We start from the raw sequence: 24,795 nt of genomic DNA, 5'->3' as shown, positions 1-24,795 counted from the left end.
CTACTATACGTAGAGGTCCGTGCACTCGAGCTAAAAAACTCGCGGATATTTTAAATCCTGAAGATCCTGAAGTTTTTTGTCTCTTGACAGCACGTCAAAGCTACGTTACATAGAGAAATAGCTTTGCGCGTGCTGACAACCGACGTTGTAACAGAGTGTATACAAAATATTCTGTCGTTCGAGATAGGGAGTTGCCGATCCTATAGCGTGAAAACAAATTTCCTCACGCGCATCCTTCATCCATGGTGTCATTTTCAAAGCGCGTGCGAAATTAAAAAAGAAAAATTCAAAACTAGGCTTAACTTACATACTAGTGCTAGTTGAGGGGCATTGAATTCCAAATGGAGGTGAGAGATCCTCCTTTATCCAAGGTGGCTTAGAGTGATTTTGTCCCATCTAACGAATAGTAATGACTTGGACATTATCCTGGGATCGTATTGTGGTTGAACTGATTTGGGTTTTCTATCTTACTTATTTTCCATTGTACCAATCGATCCATTCTCCCAGACTTTGTTCCCTTGCTAAGCCTAAATGTACCTTCTCCCTAAGGTTCGCAGGTTTCAGTTGAAGAGCAGAATGGGCGATAGAATAGTTAGGAACTTAAGCCTACGCTGCTGATAGAGTACTAAATGGGATGGGATTCCCTTTCTCCAAAATAAAAAGTTTGTCGACCCTGTATCCATTTGTGACATTGACATTGTAGTACTTTGGTAAATAGAACATTTTTTTGTTTGGTTGTAGCTAGGTTATCTGTGATAAGGCGTGACAACCTAGTCTATCTTTGTTATTTATTGTCCTAACCTCTCTGGTTTGTTTTTATAAACAATTCACTAGGAGGAATATACCCCTTTTAAGGTTAACCAAGGCTTAACGTTGATTTTAATTACAAAGGCTTAAATGAAGCTTAGGTTCACCGTCACGTTTAGACGATTAACTAGGCTTAATAATGGTAATTAACTAAATGGGTTGAAGAAGATTGTACGTATATTTAGACGTAACTTATCGAGCCCCCAAGAGTAACTGCACGATCCCTTTAAATTCTCTAAAAATTCCTCTCATATTTTTCCAAAAATAATTACTCAAGGGCCCTAACTCTTTGCGGAACACTTTTGCAGGCAGCGGATGACTTTTCACAAGTAGGTCGGAAACTGGGGGCAGCTTAAGTCGAGCAGTAGAGCTACGGCTGGCGTTCTAGATTTCCAATTTGACCGCCAAAAGAAATTAACTTCGGGTGGCTGCGACAAACGGACTTTTTTTTCGTCTTCCTTCTCATTTAATTCGATTGAAGGTCTAACGAAGCGTGTGTCCGATCCGACTTTTAGCCCCAACGTCCCTTAAGTCCAAATGTCCTAGAAAGAGAATTCGCCAAAAAGGCGTCTCTTCACGCCTCCGCGTTTAAACCGGGTGACCGAAAAGGGGTTAATTTAGGCCTGGTTCAGTTTCTAACTATTGTACAAGTCGAAGAGGAGTTAGCTAGCGTAATCCTATCAAATTTTTGGCGCGCAGGCAAATTTAGGTCACATTTTTGTTCTGATTGTTGGGGAGCCATAATCGCGCGAACAAGTGGGCTGTAATATTTTTATTTACCGAGTATGAATGAGAGAGAGGATAGGGTTGAAGCGCTTGATTCCCGGGTAGAGATCACGATTTTCTCTGGAAAAAGAGTGGTTTTATCGGACTTAGGTTACGCTACCGTGTGGAGTATGGATTTACTCTCGCCACTAGCGCCTCTAGTGACGGAGCTTGCTTCGCTATCTCAGGATGTTTCTTATCTGGACGGAAAACTCCTGGTTCTGTAGAACCGAGTTCGATTTATAAGCGAGACGTACGCGTAACGCGCTAGCTCCAGGAACGCGCGCTTTTCCGTTAAAGCGTGTTCTATAGAGAGGAAACCCCATCCGCACGAGGTTTCAATTGGACACAAACAATTAAACTCTCGTAATTCCGCTTTCTGGCTAATTAGACAATCAAAATGCTAATTAGGGATCCTTCTTGGCCCCCTACTACGCCTCAACATCGTTGCGATAGGTGAGATTGATTCAATTTTCATTTTATAACGAGAAAACAATATTAGGTTTTCTGTGAAAACGAAAACTCTCTCTCTCTCTCTCTCTGAAATTCTGGAACCGCCATGCGTATATAGAATTGTTAATTTGGTCCACCAAATATTGAAAATTATGGATTTATTTTACAAACAATTTTGATTAGATCTATTGTCTTTAAGCTGCCAGATCGCGTTATATTTCCCATTGAAAGCCTTACTGCAGCTCAAATTGAAAGTTTTAGTTCATGTTATAAATCGACCAGATTTTATGTACAGGAATTTTTGATTTACTCCTTCCGCGTTTGTCCCCAACTACCCCACCCTTTTCCTGCATGGCCATAATATAAAAGTTAAGCCATTTTTAGCGGTTATGTTCCTCGCCCCGTTGAATGCGTTAAAACCGTTAAAGCGTCATTCCGACACAAATTTTCCAATAAGGCGTCTAGCCAAGCGTTACCATTTTTAAACGACCTCCATCCATAGCCCTGTACCTACCATTACACATAACTCATTTGTCCCTTCTTCGCTACTCTTCTTGGCAAGCGTTGGAAGCGAGTGATCAACAGACAGGGGAGGAAGGGGTGTTAAATTAGATCCAAAATTTCGATTTTTATATCAAGGCCTGCCTATTAGCTTCCTTTCCCCCCCCCCTCTTATGGGTGGACTGTGGCTAAAGTTTTCCATTAATTCGGGTTGATTGACGCTCCATTTGAATCACGCTCCTGACTTCGTTCTATTGCGTTTCAGTTTCATTTCGTAGTAAAAATTGCACGCTGCTCGACTATTGTAGGCCCTCTACACTAGATCTCGTGTTATGTTATTTTTGAAATTATATGTATTTTATATATATATATAGGAAAAGTTGGTATAGCTACTTCTAGATTAAGTAGAATTTTAGGGAAGAAAATAATTCTTGCATGGTGAATAGAAAATTATGGACGTTTATGGGGATTATTTAGGAAAATTATGGCCTATAAATTTTATAGAATTTAAATTTTCTAAAGATGTTTGTTATCGCATATTATAAAATATTAATTGTAATCCTTCCTTTGGTGATTAATTAATTAAATAGAAAAATAAACTTAAAACCTCTGAAGTTAATTTATCTAAATATTTTAAGTTTATCTGCGCTGCATGCACCTTTTATTCTTGCAAAAATAAAATTCTTTTAGAAAGGAGTTCTAACTCGAAACAAGGGTATTAAAAATTTAATATAAAATATTTAAATTTGTAACAAATCTTCTCATCTTAGTTTCTCGTGTTTCGAGGCTAAATTTCTCCTTTTCTTGAAAAGTTTCTCGCTTTCTTTAATGAGAGAAAACCTCCAACTTTGCAAAATGGTTTATTAGCGCTATTCCCCACCTTAGCTTCGTGGCTCTTGGGAGGAGAGTATACTTTAGAGAAGTTTTAACGAAATATCGTCTTAAGTACTTAGAAGAAAACCCTGGGATTTATACTTTTCCGTTTAATACTCTGGCCGTCAAGTGTCAGAAACATAAGCGTCGGCCGAACCATGGCCTCCGGAATCCCCTTTTCTCTCTAATCAAGACGGTTCCCGGAAATTCTTGCATAATATTCATCCCTACTTCAACCTCGCTCCTCTAAACCCTATCTCCTAAGAGGATGGAATTGGTGATGCTAGGAAACAACCAGGAAGAATCTTTAGTGCGAATGGTTAGGAACCCCTTATGAACCATAACAGAAGCCAAGTTGTCGAAGTAAATAGTTTCAAATTACATTATCCCCATGATTAGTCCGTTTTTGATAACATTTCCCTAGTTAAGACAAAAAGCTCGTGTTGCGTGAAGTATCTATGACCTTTTCTTTATTGAAACGCCCCCTTTGCTACCCAGGAATGGTCTCATTCTTGGCCTGGTAAATATTTTAACTTGATAGCCATCATGCACCACGTGGTACATCTCCCCGTGAAAGAACAAAATGGTCTAATACGTCCCCTAAATTTTAATCTCAAATTGGTCGTGGTAAGATGAAACTTTTCCAAACTTCAAGGCATAAACTTCTGACTAAAACTTAACTCATTGGCGAAAAAATAAATTTCATTTTCAACTAACTTCAAACGGTCTCTTTCTCGCTCGGGTACAGTTTCCTATACCTACTTTAACGACTGTTTCTCCTATTAGACATTTTCTACCGTATTAAACTCTTCAAACACAGCTCTTGTAAATAATTGACGCGTATTAAAAGACGCCGACTTGGGAATGTTTAAATTGGAACCCCTTTTATTAAGTGTCGTTGTAAAGGTTATAAAACTTACGACGAGCTAGGAGTTAGCCTCGTGTTTACTGTTTTCAACGTTCCATTTTCCCATTAACACTCTGGTGCAGTATTAATTCTCTAGATTATTGCGTAAGGCTTAAAACTAAGCCTTGCTGGATCGAAACGACAAGGAATGTTACGCAAATTTAGATCTTGAATTCAGGAAGGTTTAAATTTATTCAGTGTGTATGTTCCGCGGTTTTATATCTCTTAACCGAGACAGTGGCTTTGTAATGACATTAGGGGTTATTTTAACCTACCAAGTCTTCTGTTCTGGAGTTGCGAGATACGCAGTCTTACCAAATGTTCATAAAATACGTTCCATAAGTTTGTCACTGGATGGACTGCAAAACCGAGTGTAATCATTTCTCGCGTCGTTCTCGAACTATCTCTTAGTAAGTCTTTAGCATTACGAAATATAGGTAGTGTCATATTTATGGAAAATATCTTATAAACTTATGTTCTAACTTTGTAATTTAAAATATTGCTTTCTAACAACATCGCGTGTTATTTTACCTTCCCACTCGGGGTCGATTTATCTGTTGTGTTTTATGTAAGCGTCAACTCGAGGGGTTTGTACGAAAACAGTTTTCCGCGTGGGCAATTCAAATGGAAAATATTCTAACATCCTCCGGGTATTTCAAAGGTCATGTTTTTCAAGATTATTTTGTTTTTATTCTTTTAGGCATAACTGCGTTGAAGAATCGGAGGAAGCGAAACAACAAGAGAAACTAGTATCGCCGCGATATCCGGAAAATAACTCAACAATTCCATCATCTTCCGCGGAAAATGGTCATGGTACTTGCACCGCGAAAGGGGAAAACGGAACTGACGATGTCTCCCAGACTTCGTCTATTAGAAGACCTTCAAGAAGCTACTCGGAATGTTCCTCTAGACAGATTAATCCGCCACCGCTTCTCGCGTTGACCACCGAACGTCATGATGGCGACGATGATGTTATTTCCGCATCCGTGACCGCCTTGTCTCTGGGGCCGGAACGGACGTCTATCGAACCATCACCCACGCAGCATGCGGGCCGTAAAATCTCGCTACCCCTAGTGACCAATTTGGTCACGGACCCAATGGGAACAAGCGATCTCGAAGTATCTCCCGCGGGGACGACGTGGGAAGGAGGCGGAAACGGAGCGAGTAGTGGTGGTCACCGACCTTTGGTCAAGTGCGGGAAAGGTCGAGTGCCACGAATCACGTACAGTCATTCTCAGGACAGTCACATGGTCAGCAACGGTCCCGAAAGACCCATTTACCCATCACTGCCTTATTCCCCCTTTTGCTCGCCCAACTCTTCGCCGAGGCTTAGACGGCATCCTCCCAGAGAATGCCGACGCGTCTCGATAGAAACCCGACAGAACTATATTCAACTCAATCAGTACAAGCTCAAGCAAGACATCGGACAGGTAAGACGCAAACCTAATCTTGTTCGACAAGATTACGCGTAGATGTAGTTGGGAGTGCTTAGCCTTTGAGCTGAATAGGTCAAGATGATCGACTCTTGAATGTCGATCAACTACAGTTGCTGACCTAGTTATTGCTTCCTCTAAACTGTTTCCATTGAACTCAAAATTTGCAAACGTAAACTAATTCAGTAGAAAATCATAATGGCTCTATTGTTTATTTAAATTTCTGTTTGTCCAACCACTTAGTCGGCATGTAACAGGGTTCGTACGAACTTGGAAAACAGGCAAGTCTCGAGAGACATTTTTAGAGGGAAAATCATTATTAGTAAAACACCAAACCGTGGACGAAATAAACTTAGCGAGACCCATAACCGAATTTACGGGAGAAATTTCTTTGACTTGTAGGCTATTTTAGATTATAGAGAGCGCTTTAATGTAAATCGACACGCTTGAGAAATTTATTAGAAGCACTCTGGTAATCCTGAAAGTTTTGTAAATTACGTATGCACCCTGTGTAAACATTGTATTTAGTTCAAAAGCTTTCAATAGACGTGTAAATACTTAAATATGCATTGATAATAGTCTGGTCTATTTGTCGTTGATGCTTTAGAGGCTTTAACGAGTAACTTTAGCTGAATTTTAAAGCATCTTCGCACGATTCATCGCGCTAAGAGACTCCGGGCTGAATTTAATTAATCGACGTAGCTCGAAACGATCTAGAAGCGTTTTAACATCGGTGTCTAGAGTGCTCGATAATATTGTGCAATATATAGTGCTCGTTAATGATATTCTAAAACTAAAGCCTTTGCAATATTTTTATTGCGGTAAAGTATATCGATTCTTGCATAGTCAGGTTCCAGTATAACTTGATGGAAGTGCCTGAGCGATCCCCTCAATTTCGCTTTCAAATTGGCGTTTCCTGGTGCACGCGGCTCGTGCGCTCCACTATGTATAAGCCCTAACGTTAATCGGGAGTGAGAGGAGCTGGCCATAACCGCGATATTACTTAGCAACGTGCATGGGGCATAACCCCCCTGGGAGTCATACCGACGTAGCCCCGTACTAATAGAGCGCTCGCCTATAACGAACCCATAGAGAACAGAGAATCGCATCCCCTGGACCTTTACCCTCAGACCTACCTTATTTGCGATGTAAGGTCTAAGTCTCTAAGGGTGTATTATATGACACAAGTTGTATTTGATATGTCTATTTGAGCGTACGTTGAACTCTATTTGATCTGTTCGAATGCCAATTAATCGCTCGTAGCCGGGTAGATGTTTGTTGTTTGCGGTAATGAATGTATAATAATGTTCTTCTTCTTTGAGCGTGCGATAGCTCCACTTCTTTCCTTTCCAACGATACCTCAATCTCAAGGTTAAAGCAATTAGGGATTAAGTATTTAAACAAATTAGCGAATGGTAACGTTTTCTCCATCGCGGTCCTTACGACACCTCCAATTTGAAGCGTTATAACTCTGGTTTGCGTACTTCATACCTCTACTTCTTCCCTATCCACCAATACCTAACAATTTGGGGGTTACAACGAACAATCAGGGCTAGAGTAATTAAGCAAATTAACAATTAAAATGGGGAACGCGTTAAGTTATGAAATTATGTTTCCCTAACTCACTAAACTTTCTAATCCATATTAATTAGACTTTGAAAAATTTGCGATTTGGATCTATGGTGAGCTTTTATTTTCTAGTGGTAGGCAAGGCCTTGATAGATGCTTCGGAGTTGCTCTTTTCTCGCTCTTTTGGTCAGTAAAAACCTTAGTAAACAAGCCACCAGCGTAGATAAAAATAACAACTTAGAGAAATAAGTCCCAAAATGTCATCCTCCTTTTTACTTCTTCTTCTTCTTGCAGTTGAAACCCTGTTAGCGCCATTCCAACCGAACAAAAAGCCGATTTATCTTTCTTAGTTCTCGTTTTATTTATTTATTTTTTTTCTATTTTCTATTCGATCGCCCTTTCTTGTCTTGGAGTAGACGTTTTGACCCCGAAATGAACTGGAGCGTGGGCTGCTTGGCGCGTGCTATGCGTTGGGGACAGCCAGTTTTCCGATTACATTAAAATCAACCTTGCAAAAGTTTGCTATTGAACGGGGCTGTTTTTAAATACCCAGAAATTTATAATCAATAAAGTTTTCATTACTTTTAAAATAGATATTTATAGATACATATTATTTAATAATTTCAGCTCCCTTTGGTTGCTAGGAAATATGGGTGGGTGGAAATGGCTCCTTTATATCCTCAGTTCAACATGGTTTCAGTAAAAAGTGTTAGAATGAGCGTAGACTTGTTTAAAACCTTCCGTTTTATCAACTTCTAATCTAATGTGTACGCAACCGGTTGGTAATATTTTGTCCATTATGATAAAATCAGAATCGATCATAAATTTAAATGTTGTTTTTTTTTTCTATTCATTTTCCTAGGGTGGGTTTAGGAATATATATTTTTTAAAGAGAAGGTGTAACTGAACATATAAAACTACCAGTTAGGCCTGAGTTATTATATATAATTTCTTCATTTACTCTCCCTTTATTAACGTTAGCAACTGCGGTTGTATCGAACAAATTTTATTTAAACCAATTCCGGAAGAGAACCAACCAACTTCCGCTGCAGTCGTTTTAAATTCAAGAAAAGTAGAATTTAAACTTTTTCTTTTTTTCTAAGTATGTTCGAGCTATACATTTTTTTCAATTTCTGTTTTGATGCGTTTTCTGTGCCTGCTCGCGTCCGTTGTTACTACCACCAGGCGAATATTGGCAACAATTTTAGGTTAGGAGCAAGAACGTGCCTTTCCGTACCGCATACACTTTTGGGAAATGGAAAAATGTTTTTCTACTTCCTTGCTGTGTATACTTACCTATCCTGTACACCGAAGAATATGTAATCTATTTTGAAAGAGGCAGCAACAGTCACGTGTTTTTGAGGCGAGGAATTCAAATAGAATATTCTCTCTCTTTTTTTTTAAGCCTTGCACGTGTTTTTCAATATCCCCATATTTTCTTTTCTTGTTTATATTTGAATTCGTAGCAGAAGGGGAAAGAAAGAATGAAGAAAGAAAGAAGGTTTTTATGATTTCTTATTTTAAGAAGTTCATAATTTAAATATTTACATTTTACTGATGTGTAGGATTTCAAACAAAACTGAATTTTAAACTTAACATTCAGACACTATTCTTCACTATCCTTGCCCCCGATGCTTCATCATCGTTTTTAAGAAATCTAGATATCTAGTTTAATTTATATCGACTCTAATCAAAATTATAAAAGTTAAATTATTCGAAGCTAAGTGAATATTTTATACCGAACTATTTTAATATCGCGAATGAGAGAAAATTAGAAATTCCTTTTGATGTAAAAAGAAATTCAATTTACTTTTGAGATGAGAATTTCTTTAAAAATTCCCAGACGGAGTCTCAGGTGCTTTCAATTTTACATCAAAATTTGATTCCCTCGATCCCATACCGGAAATATTTCATTTGTTTATCTTTGAAAAAGTTTCTATTTTATTAAACAAATATCGGAGCTATTTATTAATAAAATATTACTTATCCTAACCTAGAAGAATATAAAAATAGCAATGAAGGTCGACGTGGAAAATTCAGTTTGACGCTCGGAAAAAGGGGCTTAAATCTTCAACTTTATAATAATCATTTTAGAAATTTTGGGAAATTTGCAAATCCCCCATCACCGTCACTGACGGTTTTTTTCTTCATGTATGGAGATGAAGGAAAGCTTCATTATTAAATTATCAAACGCCGCGTAAAATTTCCTCTTGAAATTATTGCTACTTTGTATGTTCGTTAAAAATATGCGAATGAAGTGATGATGTATTTTTCAAGGAATGATAAACCATACTTAGCTTTTCTCTCTATTCGTCTTCCTCCTTGAACCAACAACGGTCTTACGCGTCGAATAAAAGCCCCTTGGACATTATTTTACTGGAATAAAAAAATGTTAAAATAGGAAACCTTTAAATTCACCTTCCCTTCTTCGAAAGTGGAGCTCGACTTAACGGTATGACCAAAGTAATATGGAAGAGAACTCGAATTCAGAAAAAAAAAGAATAGTGCATGCAGGCAAAGTAAAACTAAGATAGAACCCTAACCCCTTTTTACCTGAGGTCAAAAAGAATCAAGAAATTTGAGTGACACGTGAGGCAACCTACTCTAGACTTTAATCTTTAATCCTCAAAAAGTGCATTTCGTTATATATATAACTAGAAAGACCTATAGAAAGGGACGTATTTTATGGGAACATATCGCTATCAGATTCCCTGTAAAAATACTACTTGTTACGTTTAATGATTTTACATCTGAGTGATTGGCTCCTCGACCACCACGTCTGATTTCGTTTGAATATATTTTGGTTTAGAATATCACCTACTTATTTTTTTTATCATATTTTTTGTGGTTCCTCCGTTTTTATTGCCCGAGGGAAAGGACGGAACCAGATCTGATGGATAAAAGATCTTCCATCATATTTTCGAAGATAATGTTAGTCTCTGAAGAAGAAGGAAAAAAAAACTTTAGTTGACACAGTCCACTCAAGTGTGCAAACAAAATTCTCCAGATCTTCCCTTTAATATTTTACTTTACTTTAGCGAGGTATTCCCTAACGGTTACATCGTTCCTCTTACAGTCAAACCGCATCGAGTTCAACTTAAGTATACTACAAGGGGTATATGTGTTTTCGTTGATCGTTCGCGACTTTCTCCTGATGTCATGGTATACTTTTCAAAACACGAGTCTTCAAAGTGAGAGAATTTTAGAAAGTTCTTCTTCAGTTTGTCTCACTCGGTCTCTATCAAAGTGTAAAGTCGCTTTGAGTTAGGATGTTCTCCGTGGAATGTATAGTAACTTTTTTGTTTACTTTGCGAATGAATATTAGATTAGGCTTAAGGCGCTACTTTAAATATATTTAAAAGTTTTCTTAAAATTTTTCGAAACTCTTAATTAATGCGGTTTAAAAGTGTAGGTTTTTAAAACTGGATTCGAAAACGGAATGTTGACTTTAAAAATGTCCAAGCTAAGGTTGTTCGAGTTATTACACTAGTTTACTTCATAGGAAACGTTAGGGCTTCTAAATTAGTTTTAACTAGGATTTCAAACGCTTAGGAAAAGCTGTGGAATATTTTACGGAACCCATTAACGTTCTGAATAATTTCTGGAAGCTTTGAAGTGATTAAATTAGAAATAGGTCCTTTTTTTCTGAAACCCAGAGAAAAATATTTCCATAAAGACGTATTTTACCTTTAAATTTAGGCCTAATGCCTCGTTTTTTTTTTTTTGGTTTTTTTTTGAAATAATTTTGGGCATAACATCCAAAGAAATGGGTTTTTTGATATTCGCCCCATTCTTCGCTCGCTCGTAATCCACGGACCATTGAGATAAACTATATCCCCCCCTCTAGTAGTTCGTTGTAGGTATACTAAGTCGCATCAGGGAATATGATATCATTTGGTTTGCCAATATCGCGTGTGTTGATATCGTTTAGAGTATTTACTCCCAAAAAAGAAATATCGTTATTCAGATACGTCCCATGTTCAAAGAGCAGTAGCCATAAAGGCTAATGGAATAGGAATTTTAAGGTCCATTTGGATATAAACAGTCTTAACCTTTACTGAAGTAGCATCTTACATTGAAAATGTATGTATATAAGCCTGAGGAAGCGGGTCATTCCTAACTAGTTGGGTGTACTCCTTCTCTCTCCGTTTTTTTATCTCAATCTCCTTTGCCCATTACGGATAGAGATCATTTTGCTAATGCAACCTGAATGTACAGGGCACATAAACCACCAGATTTCGGGCGTGGTTGCCTCTCAATGGAGAAACTATAGTTTTCTAGAGTATAAACCTAGGTAATAATGATGCAGGGGATGCAACAATCGATGGGAACGAAATAGTTTATGAATAAATTATTGGTCCAAACTTTTCGTATATATTCCCCTGCCGAGAAAGGTTTTCTTAATGATTTTTGTAGTTTTTGATAGTTATTTATTGATTAACCAAGTTCGATACAACCATTGGCTCTTACAGCCTTCCACAACGGAGAAATATATAAGGAGAGATAGATCTAATGTAGTTCACTTTTAACTAAACTAGTTATCACTCTATTAAAACTACTCTATGTAAAACCGTGTAATAAAATGATCTACCGCCTTTAGAAATGTTTACTCCACTGTAAAGTCCTGTTTGCCAGGAAAGCTACCTTATAGGGGGAAAGATACTAATGCATTTTCTATCTAACCCCTGTAGAAATGTTTCTACCTAAGTACACCCATGTCCAGGGATCAGCGAACATTCAGGGGGGTTAAGGAAATGCTTTTAAAAACTTTTCTTTTCACACTTTCTTGAAAATTTTCCCCAGGGATATAACAAGTTTTTTGTGTACACAATTTCCCTGTAACATTTTGCTAGGCTTTAGTGCAAAATAAAAGATTCTTCGGGATAAGAAAAGGGACCTTTAAAGACGAAGAGGGGCCCAGGCTGCTCGTATATTTATCTTCTCTCCTCATTCGATTTTATTCGCGCTTCAACTCCGGTAAATTCCTTTTTTGGGCAACGAGTTTTCCTAAAAGTCGAGAGTTTTGCGCCATCACCAGCCAGAACCACTCGGTTTTTGCTAACATATCCTAACGAGTAGCCCGATGAAGCCCCCAGGAGTTTCTTTCTTTATATATATTCTCTCAAAGTAGTCGACGCCTAATGTTCTGTGGAACTAAAAAAAAGAAAAGGGAAAAATCCCTAAGCCTATTTTTCGCTTGACGGAAAAGTGCCCCATTTTCCGTTGGATGTGAGAGCGAAAATACGAGAATATGATGAGGGAAGGTAAAGCGTTTCCGCGACGGAAATGAACCATTTTTCCGTCAAGTGCATTTACCAAAGTGAAAATGGGACGCGCGTTATTTTGCCGCCGCCTTGAAGAGTCGCTTCCAAATCATTGATAAGAATCGTTTTCTTTCTTTTCAAAGATGGAATTACTGTCGCCCTGTTCGTGTCTAGCGGACTTTCGTTTGTCATACGAATCAGTTGAATCTCGCCAAGGTCTTACTGTTTGTTTTCTTGATCCCTTTCAATCGACATTCTTGTCATTGCTCTATTTTTTTACTTTACTTTATTCCTGGCTTAGTTGAGTTAGATAAACGTGCTCCAAAGAGAGTCTGAAATGTCCACTCAATATTTTACACTCTTATCTGTAATAAATGACAAAGGTTTGATGATAAATAGATTAGAAAATCCTTTGAAAGATTTTATTTGGGTAGAAATTTAATTTTTAATAAAGTATCCAAGACCTAATTAAGGTTTTATTTATCTTTCCAAAACCTTCTGCTGTTATCTCTTTGGAGAAATAATCGTCAGTTTGCTTTTGTCTGTGTTTTTTTTTTATTATTATTATGGATTGTCTTAAAATGACGCCGATGGGAAAGACGTACGCTTCCTTCCTCGTGAATATACCTCGAACTTAACCCTAAGTCGTCCGTCATCACCGTCTTGAAATTCCCATCTTAATTACCGGCCTCCTAGAGATCCTTTACTTTGTTAATTAGCGTTTGTTTGAATAGCACCTCTCTCTCTTGGTATTAACGAGTATATAGTTCGGCCCCTTTTGTTTGCCCTTCAGATGGAAAATTAATCTGAAGCGCGAATGTACCAGGAAGTAACTAGCGCCTTGCAAATTCTCTTTATCCACTCTACCATCCCTCTCTTAAATATAAATGGAAAAAGGTGAAAAATTCCTCGCAATTCCATCTGTGTATTATTTCCATCATCATCTGTTTCTTTTTGTTCTCCCTCTTTCTAATATTCTCTCATCTTTTTCCATCTTTAATCTCACGCTCGCTCCCAGCCGTGCGTCTCCATTCGTTTCCTACTTCTTTCCATCAAATCAAGGATTTTGCGTTAGTCAGGGACTAGAATCGCTTTGGCGCACCTTATGCAAAGGCTTAACTTAAGATTCGGTTTTGTTCTGGCTACGATGTTCTCCATAATTAAGTTGGATAGTCCATAATTTCTGGTCCGTGTTAGTTGTCAAGTCCCTGGCTACTTCCATTCTTTGCTTTCCTTGCCCTATCATAATCTTCCTAAGTTCCTACGATAAAATTATGATAAGAGGAAATAACGTTTTAGTCTGCTTCCGATTGCGGGAAATGCGTATATGTAATTTTGTAAAATACACTTACAAAGGTGCGTTAAGCCTTTAATGATTTCTCGAGCAATTTTAACGCAATCACGTCGTTTTCTATCTGGAAAGAAATATGCTTAAATTTAAATACGAAGTATAATTAATCAAAATTATGCCAGTCCCATTTGAAGATAGTTTGAAATTAATTAAGGTTTATTAGACATTCGTAGGGTAGACTCAGTTTCAATTTAATTGGATCAAAGTCTTTGATTTAAGGTGCATGCTCTTTAATTAACTTTGCACTCACGAAAGTTCAGTAACTTTTTGGGCAATATTGAAAAGTGGGCAGATCAAAGAGTACGGTATTTATTTTTCCACTTCAAAATATTTCAGTTCGTAATCGGATTAGGCTTAGGAATATTAACGCCTCCGTAGTTCGAATGGATGCTATATAGTTCAAACCGAGTGAAACGGAACTCTTACGAATTTTTCGAACCGTTACCGAACTCTTTAGATATTGAAAAGTTGGCTACTGTGATTAGATAGTCAATGAAATGTTGACTTCTATATGCAATTATGTAAATCGTTTTGTACAAAGCTCATTTGTATATTCGAGACTGATGTTTGACACCTATAAACGCTCAAAATTTGACAGTTATCTTTTGCGGATTATAATTTAAAGTTAATTAATAATTAATTAATTAAAAATTGGACGGGAAGTAGAATTAAAGCCCTAAAATTTCCCCAACCGTGATTAATAAATCCTCTTCCACAAAATATGATTATGGCACAAATTAAATTTTCCTGGAGAAACGGACATAATTTGCATATTGTAAAGAGGCTTTCCGTCTTTCTCTAAATTTTCCTAAAATTTCCACCATCCTTTATTTTATCTTAAAGCTTCACCCTTCGTTATAATAGATGATAACCAAGGTTAGAATATATATATATATATATTAATCTTCATAGATGATTCTATAAATTAAATTTATTACGAAACGCTGGATATTTTTAGTAAAATATACAGGGTATTTCTGATAAGTCTGGTATAAATTAAGGGGGATGTTCTTTGGGCGATTTTGAGTCGAAAATGTAATTTCTATCTCCATTTTGTCGTTCGGGCCACTGTTTTTATCAGAAATACCCTATATTATTATCATTGTTATCGATTTTAAGCTATGATACTAAAGGATATAAAATAATAGAAAAAAACATTGCAACTCTGATAAAAAATAGACGATACAGTTTCACCAGGCGTGTAATAGATACTATACATAATTCATACTTTGATTATTGACCATTATATTATCTTGTCTATATAAGCTAGAACCCGGTTCCTTTCCTTCTTACTAGGATATATAACTGGCTCCAATTTCCAATCACTCAAAATACATTATTCTCATAGGTCTACTTCCGTCTACGCAGCTTCCAGGCTTATTTTTACTTCGTATTTATTTATTTTGTCGCTGTATTCTTAAAGATTTCAAGAAAAAAACATTTATTCCATAGGGTTCTTTCGGGATCGTTAAACTGGCCTATAACGAAGAGGATAACAATAATTATGTAAGTTTATATTTTTTTTCTAATTTTCTTCACGTAATCAATTATGATTCTTTGAAATTTTAGTTGACTTGTATGAGGTCCTAAATTACTTATTTCGAGTCATAAGCTTCTGCTTTAACATATTTCTCACCTTTTTATTTAAATTTCATTCGTTTGATTAAATCTCTTGGGCGTCCAGCTGGAAAAATTTGCATGATTAAAAAAAAATTCTTTCGCGCGGATGGTTTATTTCTTTATTTCTTTCTTTCTTGATAAATTACCAATTCTAATGAAATTACTTTATGTAGCGTTTATTAATTTCCGTTCGCACTTCCTTTAGCCAATTTTTGTAGTTTGGTATATCGGAGTTTGTTTCGTCTTCTCAATGTCGCCTCAAAAGGAAGAGATAGGCTAGTCAAAAGGGTTTATCTATGAAAACAAATTGCTACTGATTCTCCGGCACCTTGGTTCCGGGGGAAAAAAAGGGGAGTGAGCTTTGAAAAGTGGCAATATTTGAGTCCTTTGCCGACCTCTAGTCTCTGTTATTTTTTATGTGGGAATGGAATTTTTACTGGTCGATGGTGAGGTGTCAAAATTGGGTAACAGATGCGTCAAAGACTCGCTGTTCATTTTTCATCCTTTTCTATTTATTTTATCGAAAAGTGAAAGGAAAAGAAATAAGTAAACATCGCTCTAGTTTCTAGTGATGTGATCGGAAAAGTTTTACATTTTATTTTAATATTTATGATGGGGAATTATTTGTATAACTTTACTTACTACGACCCTCTTTTTCATTTTTAATATCGGAATTTCTTAAAAAATATGTATATTTGGGTCTGCATTAAGAAGCGTGTTTAATTTATAGAATCCGAATTTGCTTCGCTGATTAATCCCACGGGGCATTCGTTAATACTATAAGATTATAAGATGTGCCCTCTAAGTTTATCACTTGTTACTGAAAGTGTCTAGTTATTGTGTATGGACGTAATGCGTTTTCAAAGACTAAATAGAGAGATGGAAGTCCTGCAAAACCTCTTGCACTCATTTCTAGCGTGTATCTCCCAGAAAGGTTTTCTAGGAACTAGGAAGTGTCACACTTATCGTATAGTCTTATGTTTCCCATCCCTTTTTTTATGTCCCTAACCAATTCTTGATTAAACAACAAAGTTTGGGGGAGGGAAAACTCCAATTCCCAACCCGATAAAAAATTCAAACGCGAGCTACCTTCGTGCGGTTTATCCGTACATACGAAACAAGATCTTGGTTTGTCGAGTTATATAATCTAATTTCGACCCCTTCCCTCCTCCTCCTCCTCCACGTCTTTTCTTTTCCTAGGCAATGAAAATTTTGTCGAAAAAGAAATTGATGCGGAGAGCTGGAATGTACGGTAAGAGAAGCTTATAGTCCAGAGTTTATTTTCCATCCCCCCCCCCGAAAACCGAACCCTGTACGAACCAATTTGCAATCGATAATTTAATCTTATTTGTAGGAAGATTACCACCGACTAGAGATGGTAAAAGGGCAGTTCGTAATCCGTTAGAACAAGTATATAGGGAAATCGCCATTCTCAAGAAACTCAATCATCCTAATGTAGTAAAACTAGTCGAGGTAAAAAAAGGATTATTCGAGATTTTATGGACAGGGTAACTGATGCTTAACCACGATTTATTCATTTAATACAGGTTTTAGATGATCCTTCCGAGGATAATTTATATATGGGTAAGATTACGTATTTTGTCGACTCGTGTACCGATTTTCGTATTGGTTCTAGTTAAGATATGTTTCGGTCGTTGTTAAACTAGCTTTGACGAAGGTTTTCATTTTGAATAATATTTTAGAGATAGTTTGTAAACACGTCAATTTCCGGAATACGTTTTGTTTACCTAAAGTAAATCAAATAATAGATGAAAGAAATTGCATTGACGCTTTGATGAAAACAAAATTGGGGTCGTGCGAGGGTTGACATTTTATTTATTTTTAATTAAAATCTCATCGATTGATTGATTGATTTCCGCACATGAAACGTTTTGAGTCTTTTGGGTCAAGGACGATTTTAACTATATCGAAACCTCAATGGAATTAATTATTATTGTAGACCACTTAGAAATTTCTGTAATTATGATTAGATAAAATGGTAACATAACCGCACCATGGAAAAAAATAGAATCGGTGCATGGTTCTGGTTTTTCATTATACAATATTGAAGGTATTGATTATTTTTGTTTTTGTATGTTCCCCCTGGACAGTTTTTGATCTTTTGGAGAAAGGGTGAGTTTTTATATCTCTGGTTTTTATAGTTTTCCGCACTCTTTTTGTCCCAACAGTGGTAGGTAGTAAAAGTGTACGTCTTTTTTTTTTCTCCCACAACTACTAACCACAGAGCCGTGATGGAAATTCCCACCACGAATGTTTTGAACGAGGAGCAAGCTTGGCAGTACTTTCGAGACGTGGTTCAAGGAATCGAATATCGTACGTGCTTCCATTATTTTCACCTCCGTTGAATCGTGAGAAACTCTCCGACGTCCTTTCAGTTTTATCCGTAGTAGTACCTTCCTCAGAACCCATTTTCTAGTGTTTTCATTTTGGTTGCGGTGAATTTAATGGGAGTGCTATGTACCCAAACACGGACTTGTCTTGATCCAATGCGGGGTTGTTTTCTTTTTATGACTATAAAAAGTCATCTTTTTTTAAAAAAAATAAAACTAACAAGGAGCTAGAGTTTGTGTAGTTTTTCGAGTGTGTAAAATCGACTTTTCGAAAGAAAGACTCTTAAAACTCGCGTTGCTGGGCGCTTTTTTAAGCTAAAGGTTAAGTAGTATGGGAAAAAATATTTTATTTTCGGTTGCTTCCCTTACTACCTTTTACTTGATTAAAAAAAGAAAGGTTTATTTTTGCAAAAATGTATCTTTTATCGCTAATCACTTTTCGAAATAATATTCTGTAACAAATCCGAGCCAATCCTTTTCCAATCTTTTTTTTTTCGCAGTGCACTATCAAAAGATAATCCATCGAGATGTGAAGCCGTCGAACCTTCTCCTAGGAGATGATGGTCGAATTCAGGTAAGGGCTTTTTTCTTTGCTTTCATCTATCTAGCTTTACCTTGTCTTTTATCTTTTCATCATCATCTCGCTCTCTTTACCCATCTTTCGTAATTGCTGTCCTCGGCATTTTCCCCGTTAAAAGTTCGTATCAAGTGGAGGATACATTTGTCTGGATGCTTTTAAGCATTGTTAATTTCAAATACAGTCTGTACTTTTACTGCTAATGTATCCTCGACTTGAAGACTCCCTAGAGACCATCGTTCCAAAACCTGAAGAGGGTCAATTCAATTTTCTCTCTTCACTCACCCGACCACACACACTTTACTCTTTCTTGCAGATAGCCGACTTCGGAGTATGTAATCAGTTTGAAGGGGTAGACGCTATTTTGACTAATACAGCCGGAACCCCCGCCTTTCTGGCCCCGGAGGCTCTAAGAGGTAGATCTATCTTTTCTCCCCTCTTTATCTTGAAACTATGCCTTACTTAATCTCCTTCGATCTTTCTCCTAATTCTCTTTTCTTGGTAATGACGTTTATTTTAAATTTTATCGCCAATAGAAACGGGAGACACGTACAGCGGCAAGGTAAGAGTAAGTTTATCTGTTTATTATAAAAGAAGGTCTAAAATGTTTGGATCAATAGGCTATCGATATGTGGGCAATGGGTATCACTCTCTTCAGTTTTGTCTATGGAAACGTGCCGTTTCACGATAATAATACCTTGATTCTTTATAATAAAATCAAGAATGAAGCGCTTCATTTCCCTGATAGGTACCATATCGTTTTTATATTTAGTTTTTGTAGTACAAATCTTTACTCCAATAGTTCAGAGGTCAGTGACGAACTGAAGGATTTGATAGGCAAAATGCTCTTAAAGGATCCACTAAAAAGAATCAGGTTACCGGAAATCAAGGTAAATGATTTTCGTCCAGGTTTGCAGTTCTATTTAAACCTATAAATTACCGTCTTTTTTCCTAGGAGCATACGTGGGTAACGAAAGACGGCCTATTTCCTTTACCGTCTGAAGAAGAAAATTGCGTTTTAATCGAAGTAACGGAAGAGGAGATTCAACAATGCGTCACGTCTATACCGAAACTGGACACTCTCGTGAGACCTTTGGTCGCTCTCGTCGCATGACCATTTTTTATTCGTCTTGTCAGAAACGTTTTAGGAAAACGTGTTGTTTTTATTTAAAATCTGTAGACTTTTGTAGCCTAATTGTGTTTTTAGCCTTAGTGTTGACTGCTGATAGATTTTTTTTTTTTTAAATTTTGTATAATCGGGGCTTACGTTGAGTCGACGTGCACGTGTGTGTATTTTGGACAAGCTGTACATTTTTTTTTTGCAGCGTCGTGTATCGTGTAGTTAGTCATTTTATTAGTTGTAGACTGCAGTAACAACAATCTAGTCCTACTCCACGATTTATCCGTATACAGATTCTAGTTAAAAGTATGCTAAAAAATCATTCGTTCGGCAATCCTTTCCGCGACGTCGCTACGTTTTTCCGAGGACATTTGAAACGAGCTGGTAGATCCAACTCCGCACCTAACTCCTTCGAATTTTACTTGGAAAGGTGAGCTGCACCGCGCCCAATGAGTATTTCACCACGATAAGTGGGGAGTAGAAGTCGGGGAATTAAAGGGATTAAAAACCTCTAGATGTGGATACTTAAAAATTATCTAAATTCCCATTTTTCATTCCCCCAGGAAAGTCTCATTGGGTTTGGAAAAGAAGACATTACCCTCCCTCTGCGAAGTAACCTTGTGCGGTATAGGGGAGAAAGAAGCCTGAAATAAAACTTAGAAAAGATAAAAAAGAAAAAAAAAACTAAACGGAACCAGCCTCCTTCCTGACGATTTTTGGTGCCTTGATCCAGGGACTCTCGTAATAATGAGATTAGTTTTAACAGACAATCCATTTAATGAGAGGGAATCCCTCGCCTTCCCTACTTTTATCCCCACGTGCCTCTGCGAGAAAAAAAAAGTAACATAATATTAAGCCTTTTCCTAAAATTTCAAAAACTAGGCCTATCTCATTCGCGATTAGATTAAAGCTTAACATTGAACCGAGACAAAGAAGAGGGGGGAGAAATTAAGCTTTGTATATATACATATATTAGAAGTTTTTATCGAATCACTTTTAAAGTTTTAAATTAACTTAATTGCCATTAACGGCGCGAGCATTTAACTTTTTCTATTTTACGAATTTTAGGTGTTTATTCGCGATTTACTCTCTCTCTCTCTAAACGAACTTTACGAATACTCTACAATTGCAATTGTAAATATAAAATTTCATGCACAAAATATTTCTCTCTTTTTCAAAAGGGTGCTTTTATTCAAAGTATTCCTGGCAATCTTTTAATTTTAAATACTTTTTTAAATAATATTAATAATCTATTAATAACTTCATGCAAATTGTACTATTTTGTACAAATATTCAATCAATTCTCGGCACTCTCGCAACTAAGCCTTGGCCAATTATGATCGGGTCACCGCGTGACCTTAGTTTTTGAATATGGCGCCAAAATCGGTGCCTCTTTCCCTCTTTTAAGCCTTTCATTTTCTCATTCTGTCTACTCAACTGTTTCTCAACTTTTTCAAAACTAACTGTTATAAGAAATAAATTTTTATATACGCACCATAACCTTTCTAGAGCCAGGTAACCCTTTTTTTAAAATTTTAATAATTAAAAACGTAAAATTTTTCAAGCTCAAAAGAAAACTATTTCCACTTTTCATACCTTCTTGATAAAAAGATTAAAAAAATCCTTTTTGCCTAATAGAGTGCTGTCAGAAGCGCGGGTGTGACGTCACCCATTCTGTTTTCCCATAAAGAAAAAACGGTAACTGTCATGGCCGCCCATTGCTAAAGGCAGACTCGTGACGTTTAACCTTGGATCTGACGTCATAACTGACAGCACTCTATAATAATAATCAAATGAATGCCAAATTTATATATTTAAAGATGGTAATGAACTTTTTTACCTAAAAAACACAACAAAACTTTTCCACTCATGTATCCGTGACTTGTAATTAAATTTTAATGATATATATATTACAAAAATTAATATAATAATTTCAAACAACAAATTTTAATTTCTACACTTTATTTATACGAAAAAAAAACAAACAATACAATCTAATTTAATATTAATTAATTAATTAATATAAAATACGCGACATTAATTGACATTAGCGGCTTCAGCTTCATCATCCTTCTTCCTCTTTTTCTTCTGTCCCTTTTCAAGTTCTAACTTTTCTTCGGGTGTCAAATTTGTCAAAATGTTAGTGATAACTCCAGTTCCTAATGTGACTGTTCCATCTCTCAAGGTAAATCTTTGACCAGCTTCGATAACCATGGTTTTAATCAGTCTCAGGACCAATCTAAAAAACAAAAGACACAATCATCAAGATTAAATTTAAGCTCTTATAAATTAATTATTATCAGAAGTGAGATGAGACTAGAAGTGAGAAGACTTGGCGAAAGTGAATATTCTTGATAACACAAGAACGGTTGGCCCTCTGGTGGCGGTTTCAGAATTTTAACTCCAAAACGTGAGAGGCTCGCGGTGGTAGACGGCCGAACTAGTTTCAAGGAGCCGCGTCCGTGTTCGGCCGCTTTAGGTTGAGGGGAACGGGGGTAGGAAATGTTTTTGGAACTCGACCAACTCTTTTCTCTCTAGTGTAGGCAAGTGTGAAGCAGCATAAAATCCTCAAATTTGTTCACTAATGCCAGAATCTATTACCAATGCTAGAGCCCTTCACTTCTAGTCTCATCTCACTTCTGTTATTATTAAATATACTTTGAATCTTCTCCAGGCATAACCATTTCTTTATCGACAACTTTAACGCTAACAGCGCAATCCCAAGTCTTTGAAAACATCATTGGTTGGAAATAATTGAAGAAAGGTTTTCCTTTTCCTCCTTCATCCTTTTTAAGTACGTAAACTTGGGCTTCAACATGATCATGTGCTTTTAAAGTTCCGGGTTTACACAAAACCATTCCTCTTCTAATTTCATCCCTTTTCGTTCCTCTAATCAAAGCCCCAACTTGATCACCAGCTTGAGACTCTTCCAAAATTTGGTGAAACATTTCCAAACCTAAATAGGACAACCCAATTATTTATAATCTTTAACTTAACTAACTAACTAATTAGTAGCTTAACTAACTAATTACCAGTTATAGTGGTTTTAATCAATTTGTTATAACCAATTATTTCACACTCAAGGCCCTTCTTTACAACTCCTCTTTCTAAACGTCCAGTGACTACTGTTCCTCTACCTACATTACCAAGAGATTAATTAATTAATTAATTAATTAATTCCCTTTACAGGGTTCGTACAAAATTTTTGGAATGAAATTCCTAGCTGACTTTTCCAGGTTTTCCCTGACTAAATTCCACAAATTTCCCTGACCATTTGCAATAACGTACATGGCGAACGTATATGGAAACCAATCTATATTGATTCACTCAAATAATTTTTGCACGAGTTATTTTTATAAAAATTAGCCAATTAATTCGTTTAAATTTAATTTAAAGTAAATCATAAATAACCTGAGCGAGCGAAGCGAATTTGGGGCTTTGCTCAAATCTCAGACAAAAATTTTTCTGATCACCATTATACTTTAAATTTCCCTCCAATATATTTTTCCCTGACTTTTTAGGTCCATTTTCAATTTCCCTGACCTTTTAGGTCCATTTTAAATTTCCCTGACTTTTAGGCCCATTTTCAATTTCCCTGACCTTTTAGGTCCATTTTCAATTTCCCTGACCTTTTAGGTCCATTTTCAATTTCCCTGACTTTTCCAGGTTTTCCAGGTCATGTACGAACCCTGCTTTAATAATTAATTAAAAAGGTAATTAATTAAATGATATTTGCCTTGAATGGAGTAGACATTTTCAATGGGTAATGAAAATGGTTTATCTAACGCTCTGACTGGTGTTGGAATATATTCATCAACTGTATCTAAAAGTTTCATAATAGAATCTTTCCCTAACTCGGGGTTTTTTCCTTCCAAAGCTGATAAAGCCGAACCAACTATGACTGGAATATCATCTCCTTTTAATCCCAAATCATTCATTAACTCTCTTAATTCCATTTCAACTAATTCAATCATTTCTTTGTCAGCAGCATCAGCTTTATTAATGTAGACAACTATATGTTCAATTCCAATCTAAAAGTTAGATTAAAATAATTATAAAATATTAATTTTATTTTATTATTTCTCTTGAAGTTTTTTACTTGTTTAGCGAGAATTAAATGCTCTTTTGTTTGTGGCATGGCTCCATCAGTTGCAGCAACTACTAAAATTGCTCCATCCATTTGAGCAGCACCAGTGATCATGTTCTAAATTATGAGAAATTAATTACTTAATTTACTTTTAATTGGTTTAAGGTAATTATGTTTTCAAATCCTACTTTAATATAATCAGCATGGCCTGGGCAATCAGTATGACCATAATGCCTTTTATCCGTGGAATATTCAACATGGGCAACATTGATAGTAATGCCTCTTAACTTTTCTTCAGGTGCATTATCAATTTCATCGTATTTTTTAACTTTGGCTAGTTTTCTTTCAGCCAGAACTGTCGAAAGGTTTTATATTTTAATTTTTTTTTTGTGATTAAGGAAATTAATTAATTAAACCAATTACTAACCTCTAGTAATGGCAGCTGTTAATGTTGTTTTTCCATGATCAACATGACCAATAGTACCAATGTTACAATGGGGTTTTTCTCTTTGAAATACTTTTTTGGAACCAGGTAGGGGTGTAGCAGCGTAACATCGGTAAAAGGTTGTTTGAAAAGATACTTTCTTGGGTGATACCCCGCAGGTCTGTAGATATTCAATAATATAGGCTTAAACTATCTAAAAGTGTATTACTAAACTAACCAGTTTAAATTTTGAAGACGATAATGTTATTTTATTGATGGAGTTTCCATTACCTGTAAGTTAAAACGGGTGTATTATATAAAATGAGGTAGTTAGGCTTAACAACTTAAGGACTATTGCAGTTATGAGAGTAAAATTTTAATTACCCATATAGGAAAAAAGCTTTAGCATGATCCTGGAATTCGCCATGATGTTAGTTTTTAATTTAATTACACTCAAAATTGCCCAAAATCGGCAACTCGCGTGGTGAGGTCCCGACTTCCTGACCTTTAACCGGCGCAGCGGTTACGTAAGATCAACCACGGCCAACTATGATAAGTAAATTGTTTGGAAAATGTTTTTACAGTCAACCGTGAAACCTTGCGTTAGGTTTCATCCATGGTACGTGTTTCTTCATGCCTCTATGTTCAAGGATGCCATATTGGGCTGGAAAGCCGCCAATTGGGCTTCTTCTC

General features: G+C 36.5%; 2 protein-coding genes and 1 long non-coding RNA gene across 6 annotated transcripts in view; 1 reads left to right on the top strand and 2 right to left on the bottom strand.

Moving 5' to 3' along the window:
• LOC149692303 (calcium/calmodulin-dependent protein kinase kinase 1) overlaps positions 1 to 21,498 on the top strand; it is a 107,131-nt gene extending 85,633 nt beyond the window's left edge. For 3 of the 4 annotated variants that reach the window (XM_089867991.1, XM_089867992.1, XM_089867990.1), the window contains 15 exons: positions 5,007 to 5,736; positions 15,376 to 15,429; positions 16,744 to 16,795; positions 16,898 to 17,016; positions 17,091 to 17,127; positions 17,655 to 17,676; positions 17,789 to 17,877; positions 18,395 to 18,468; positions 18,788 to 18,887; positions 19,008 to 19,033; positions 19,092 to 19,219; positions 19,274 to 19,361; positions 19,427 to 19,555; positions 19,885 to 20,021; positions 20,155 to 21,498. In XM_089867991.1, coding sequence (XP_089724117.1) covers positions 5,007 to 5,736; positions 15,376 to 15,429; positions 16,744 to 16,795; positions 16,898 to 17,016; positions 17,091 to 17,127; positions 17,655 to 17,676; positions 17,789 to 17,877; positions 18,395 to 18,468; positions 18,788 to 18,887; positions 19,008 to 19,033; positions 19,092 to 19,219; positions 19,274 to 19,361; positions 19,427 to 19,555; positions 19,885 to 20,021; positions 20,155 to 20,239 — 1,870 coding nt within the window. In that variant the 3' untranslated portion in view covers positions 20,240 to 21,498. Of the gene's footprint in view, positions 1 to 1,790; positions 2,029 to 5,006; positions 5,737 to 15,375; positions 15,430 to 16,743; positions 16,796 to 16,897; positions 17,017 to 17,090; positions 17,128 to 17,654; positions 17,677 to 17,788; positions 17,878 to 18,394; positions 18,469 to 18,787; positions 18,888 to 19,007; positions 19,034 to 19,091; positions 19,220 to 19,273; positions 19,362 to 19,426; positions 19,556 to 19,884; positions 20,022 to 20,154 lie in introns of those variants that run through there. The other variant, XM_089867993.1, reaches the window with a different exon arrangement.
• On the bottom strand, positions 17,356 to 19,548 carry LOC149692304 (uncharacterized). Its single transcript, XR_016382666.1, has 3 exons — positions 19,412 to 19,548; positions 18,509 to 19,331; positions 17,356 to 18,444 (listed from the first exon to the last, which is right to left on the bottom strand). It is a non-coding gene; the product is annotated as an uncharacterized LOC149692304 (long non-coding RNA).
• A 38-nt stretch (positions 21,499 to 21,536) lies between the features above and the next one.
• On the bottom strand, positions 21,537 to 24,643 carry LOC149692302 (uncharacterized). Its single transcript, XM_089867996.1, has 9 exons — positions 24,487 to 24,643; positions 24,341 to 24,393; positions 24,106 to 24,283; positions 23,867 to 24,033; positions 23,691 to 23,795; positions 23,328 to 23,622; positions 22,624 to 22,728; positions 22,250 to 22,547; positions 21,537 to 21,830 (listed from the first exon to the last, which is right to left on the bottom strand). Exons 1-9 carry the CDS (start codon positions 24,527 to 24,529, stop codon positions 21,629 to 21,631), a joined length of 1,446 nt encoding a protein of 481 aa, XP_089724122.1. The 5' UTR covers positions 24,530 to 24,643; the 3' UTR covers positions 21,537 to 21,628.
• Between the last annotated feature and the right edge of the window lie 152 nt (positions 24,644 to 24,795).

Source organism: Phalangium opilio, unplaced genomic scaffold, assembly GCF_054372755.1.
Source record: "Phalangium opilio isolate 3A_F unplaced genomic scaffold, DU_Popi_V2 ptg000024l_1, whole genome shotgun sequence".
Taxonomy (NCBI): Eukaryota; Metazoa; Arthropoda; class Arachnida; order Opiliones; family Phalangiidae; genus Phalangium; species Phalangium opilio.
This window is presented reverse-complemented; position numbering and strand designations above follow the sequence as displayed.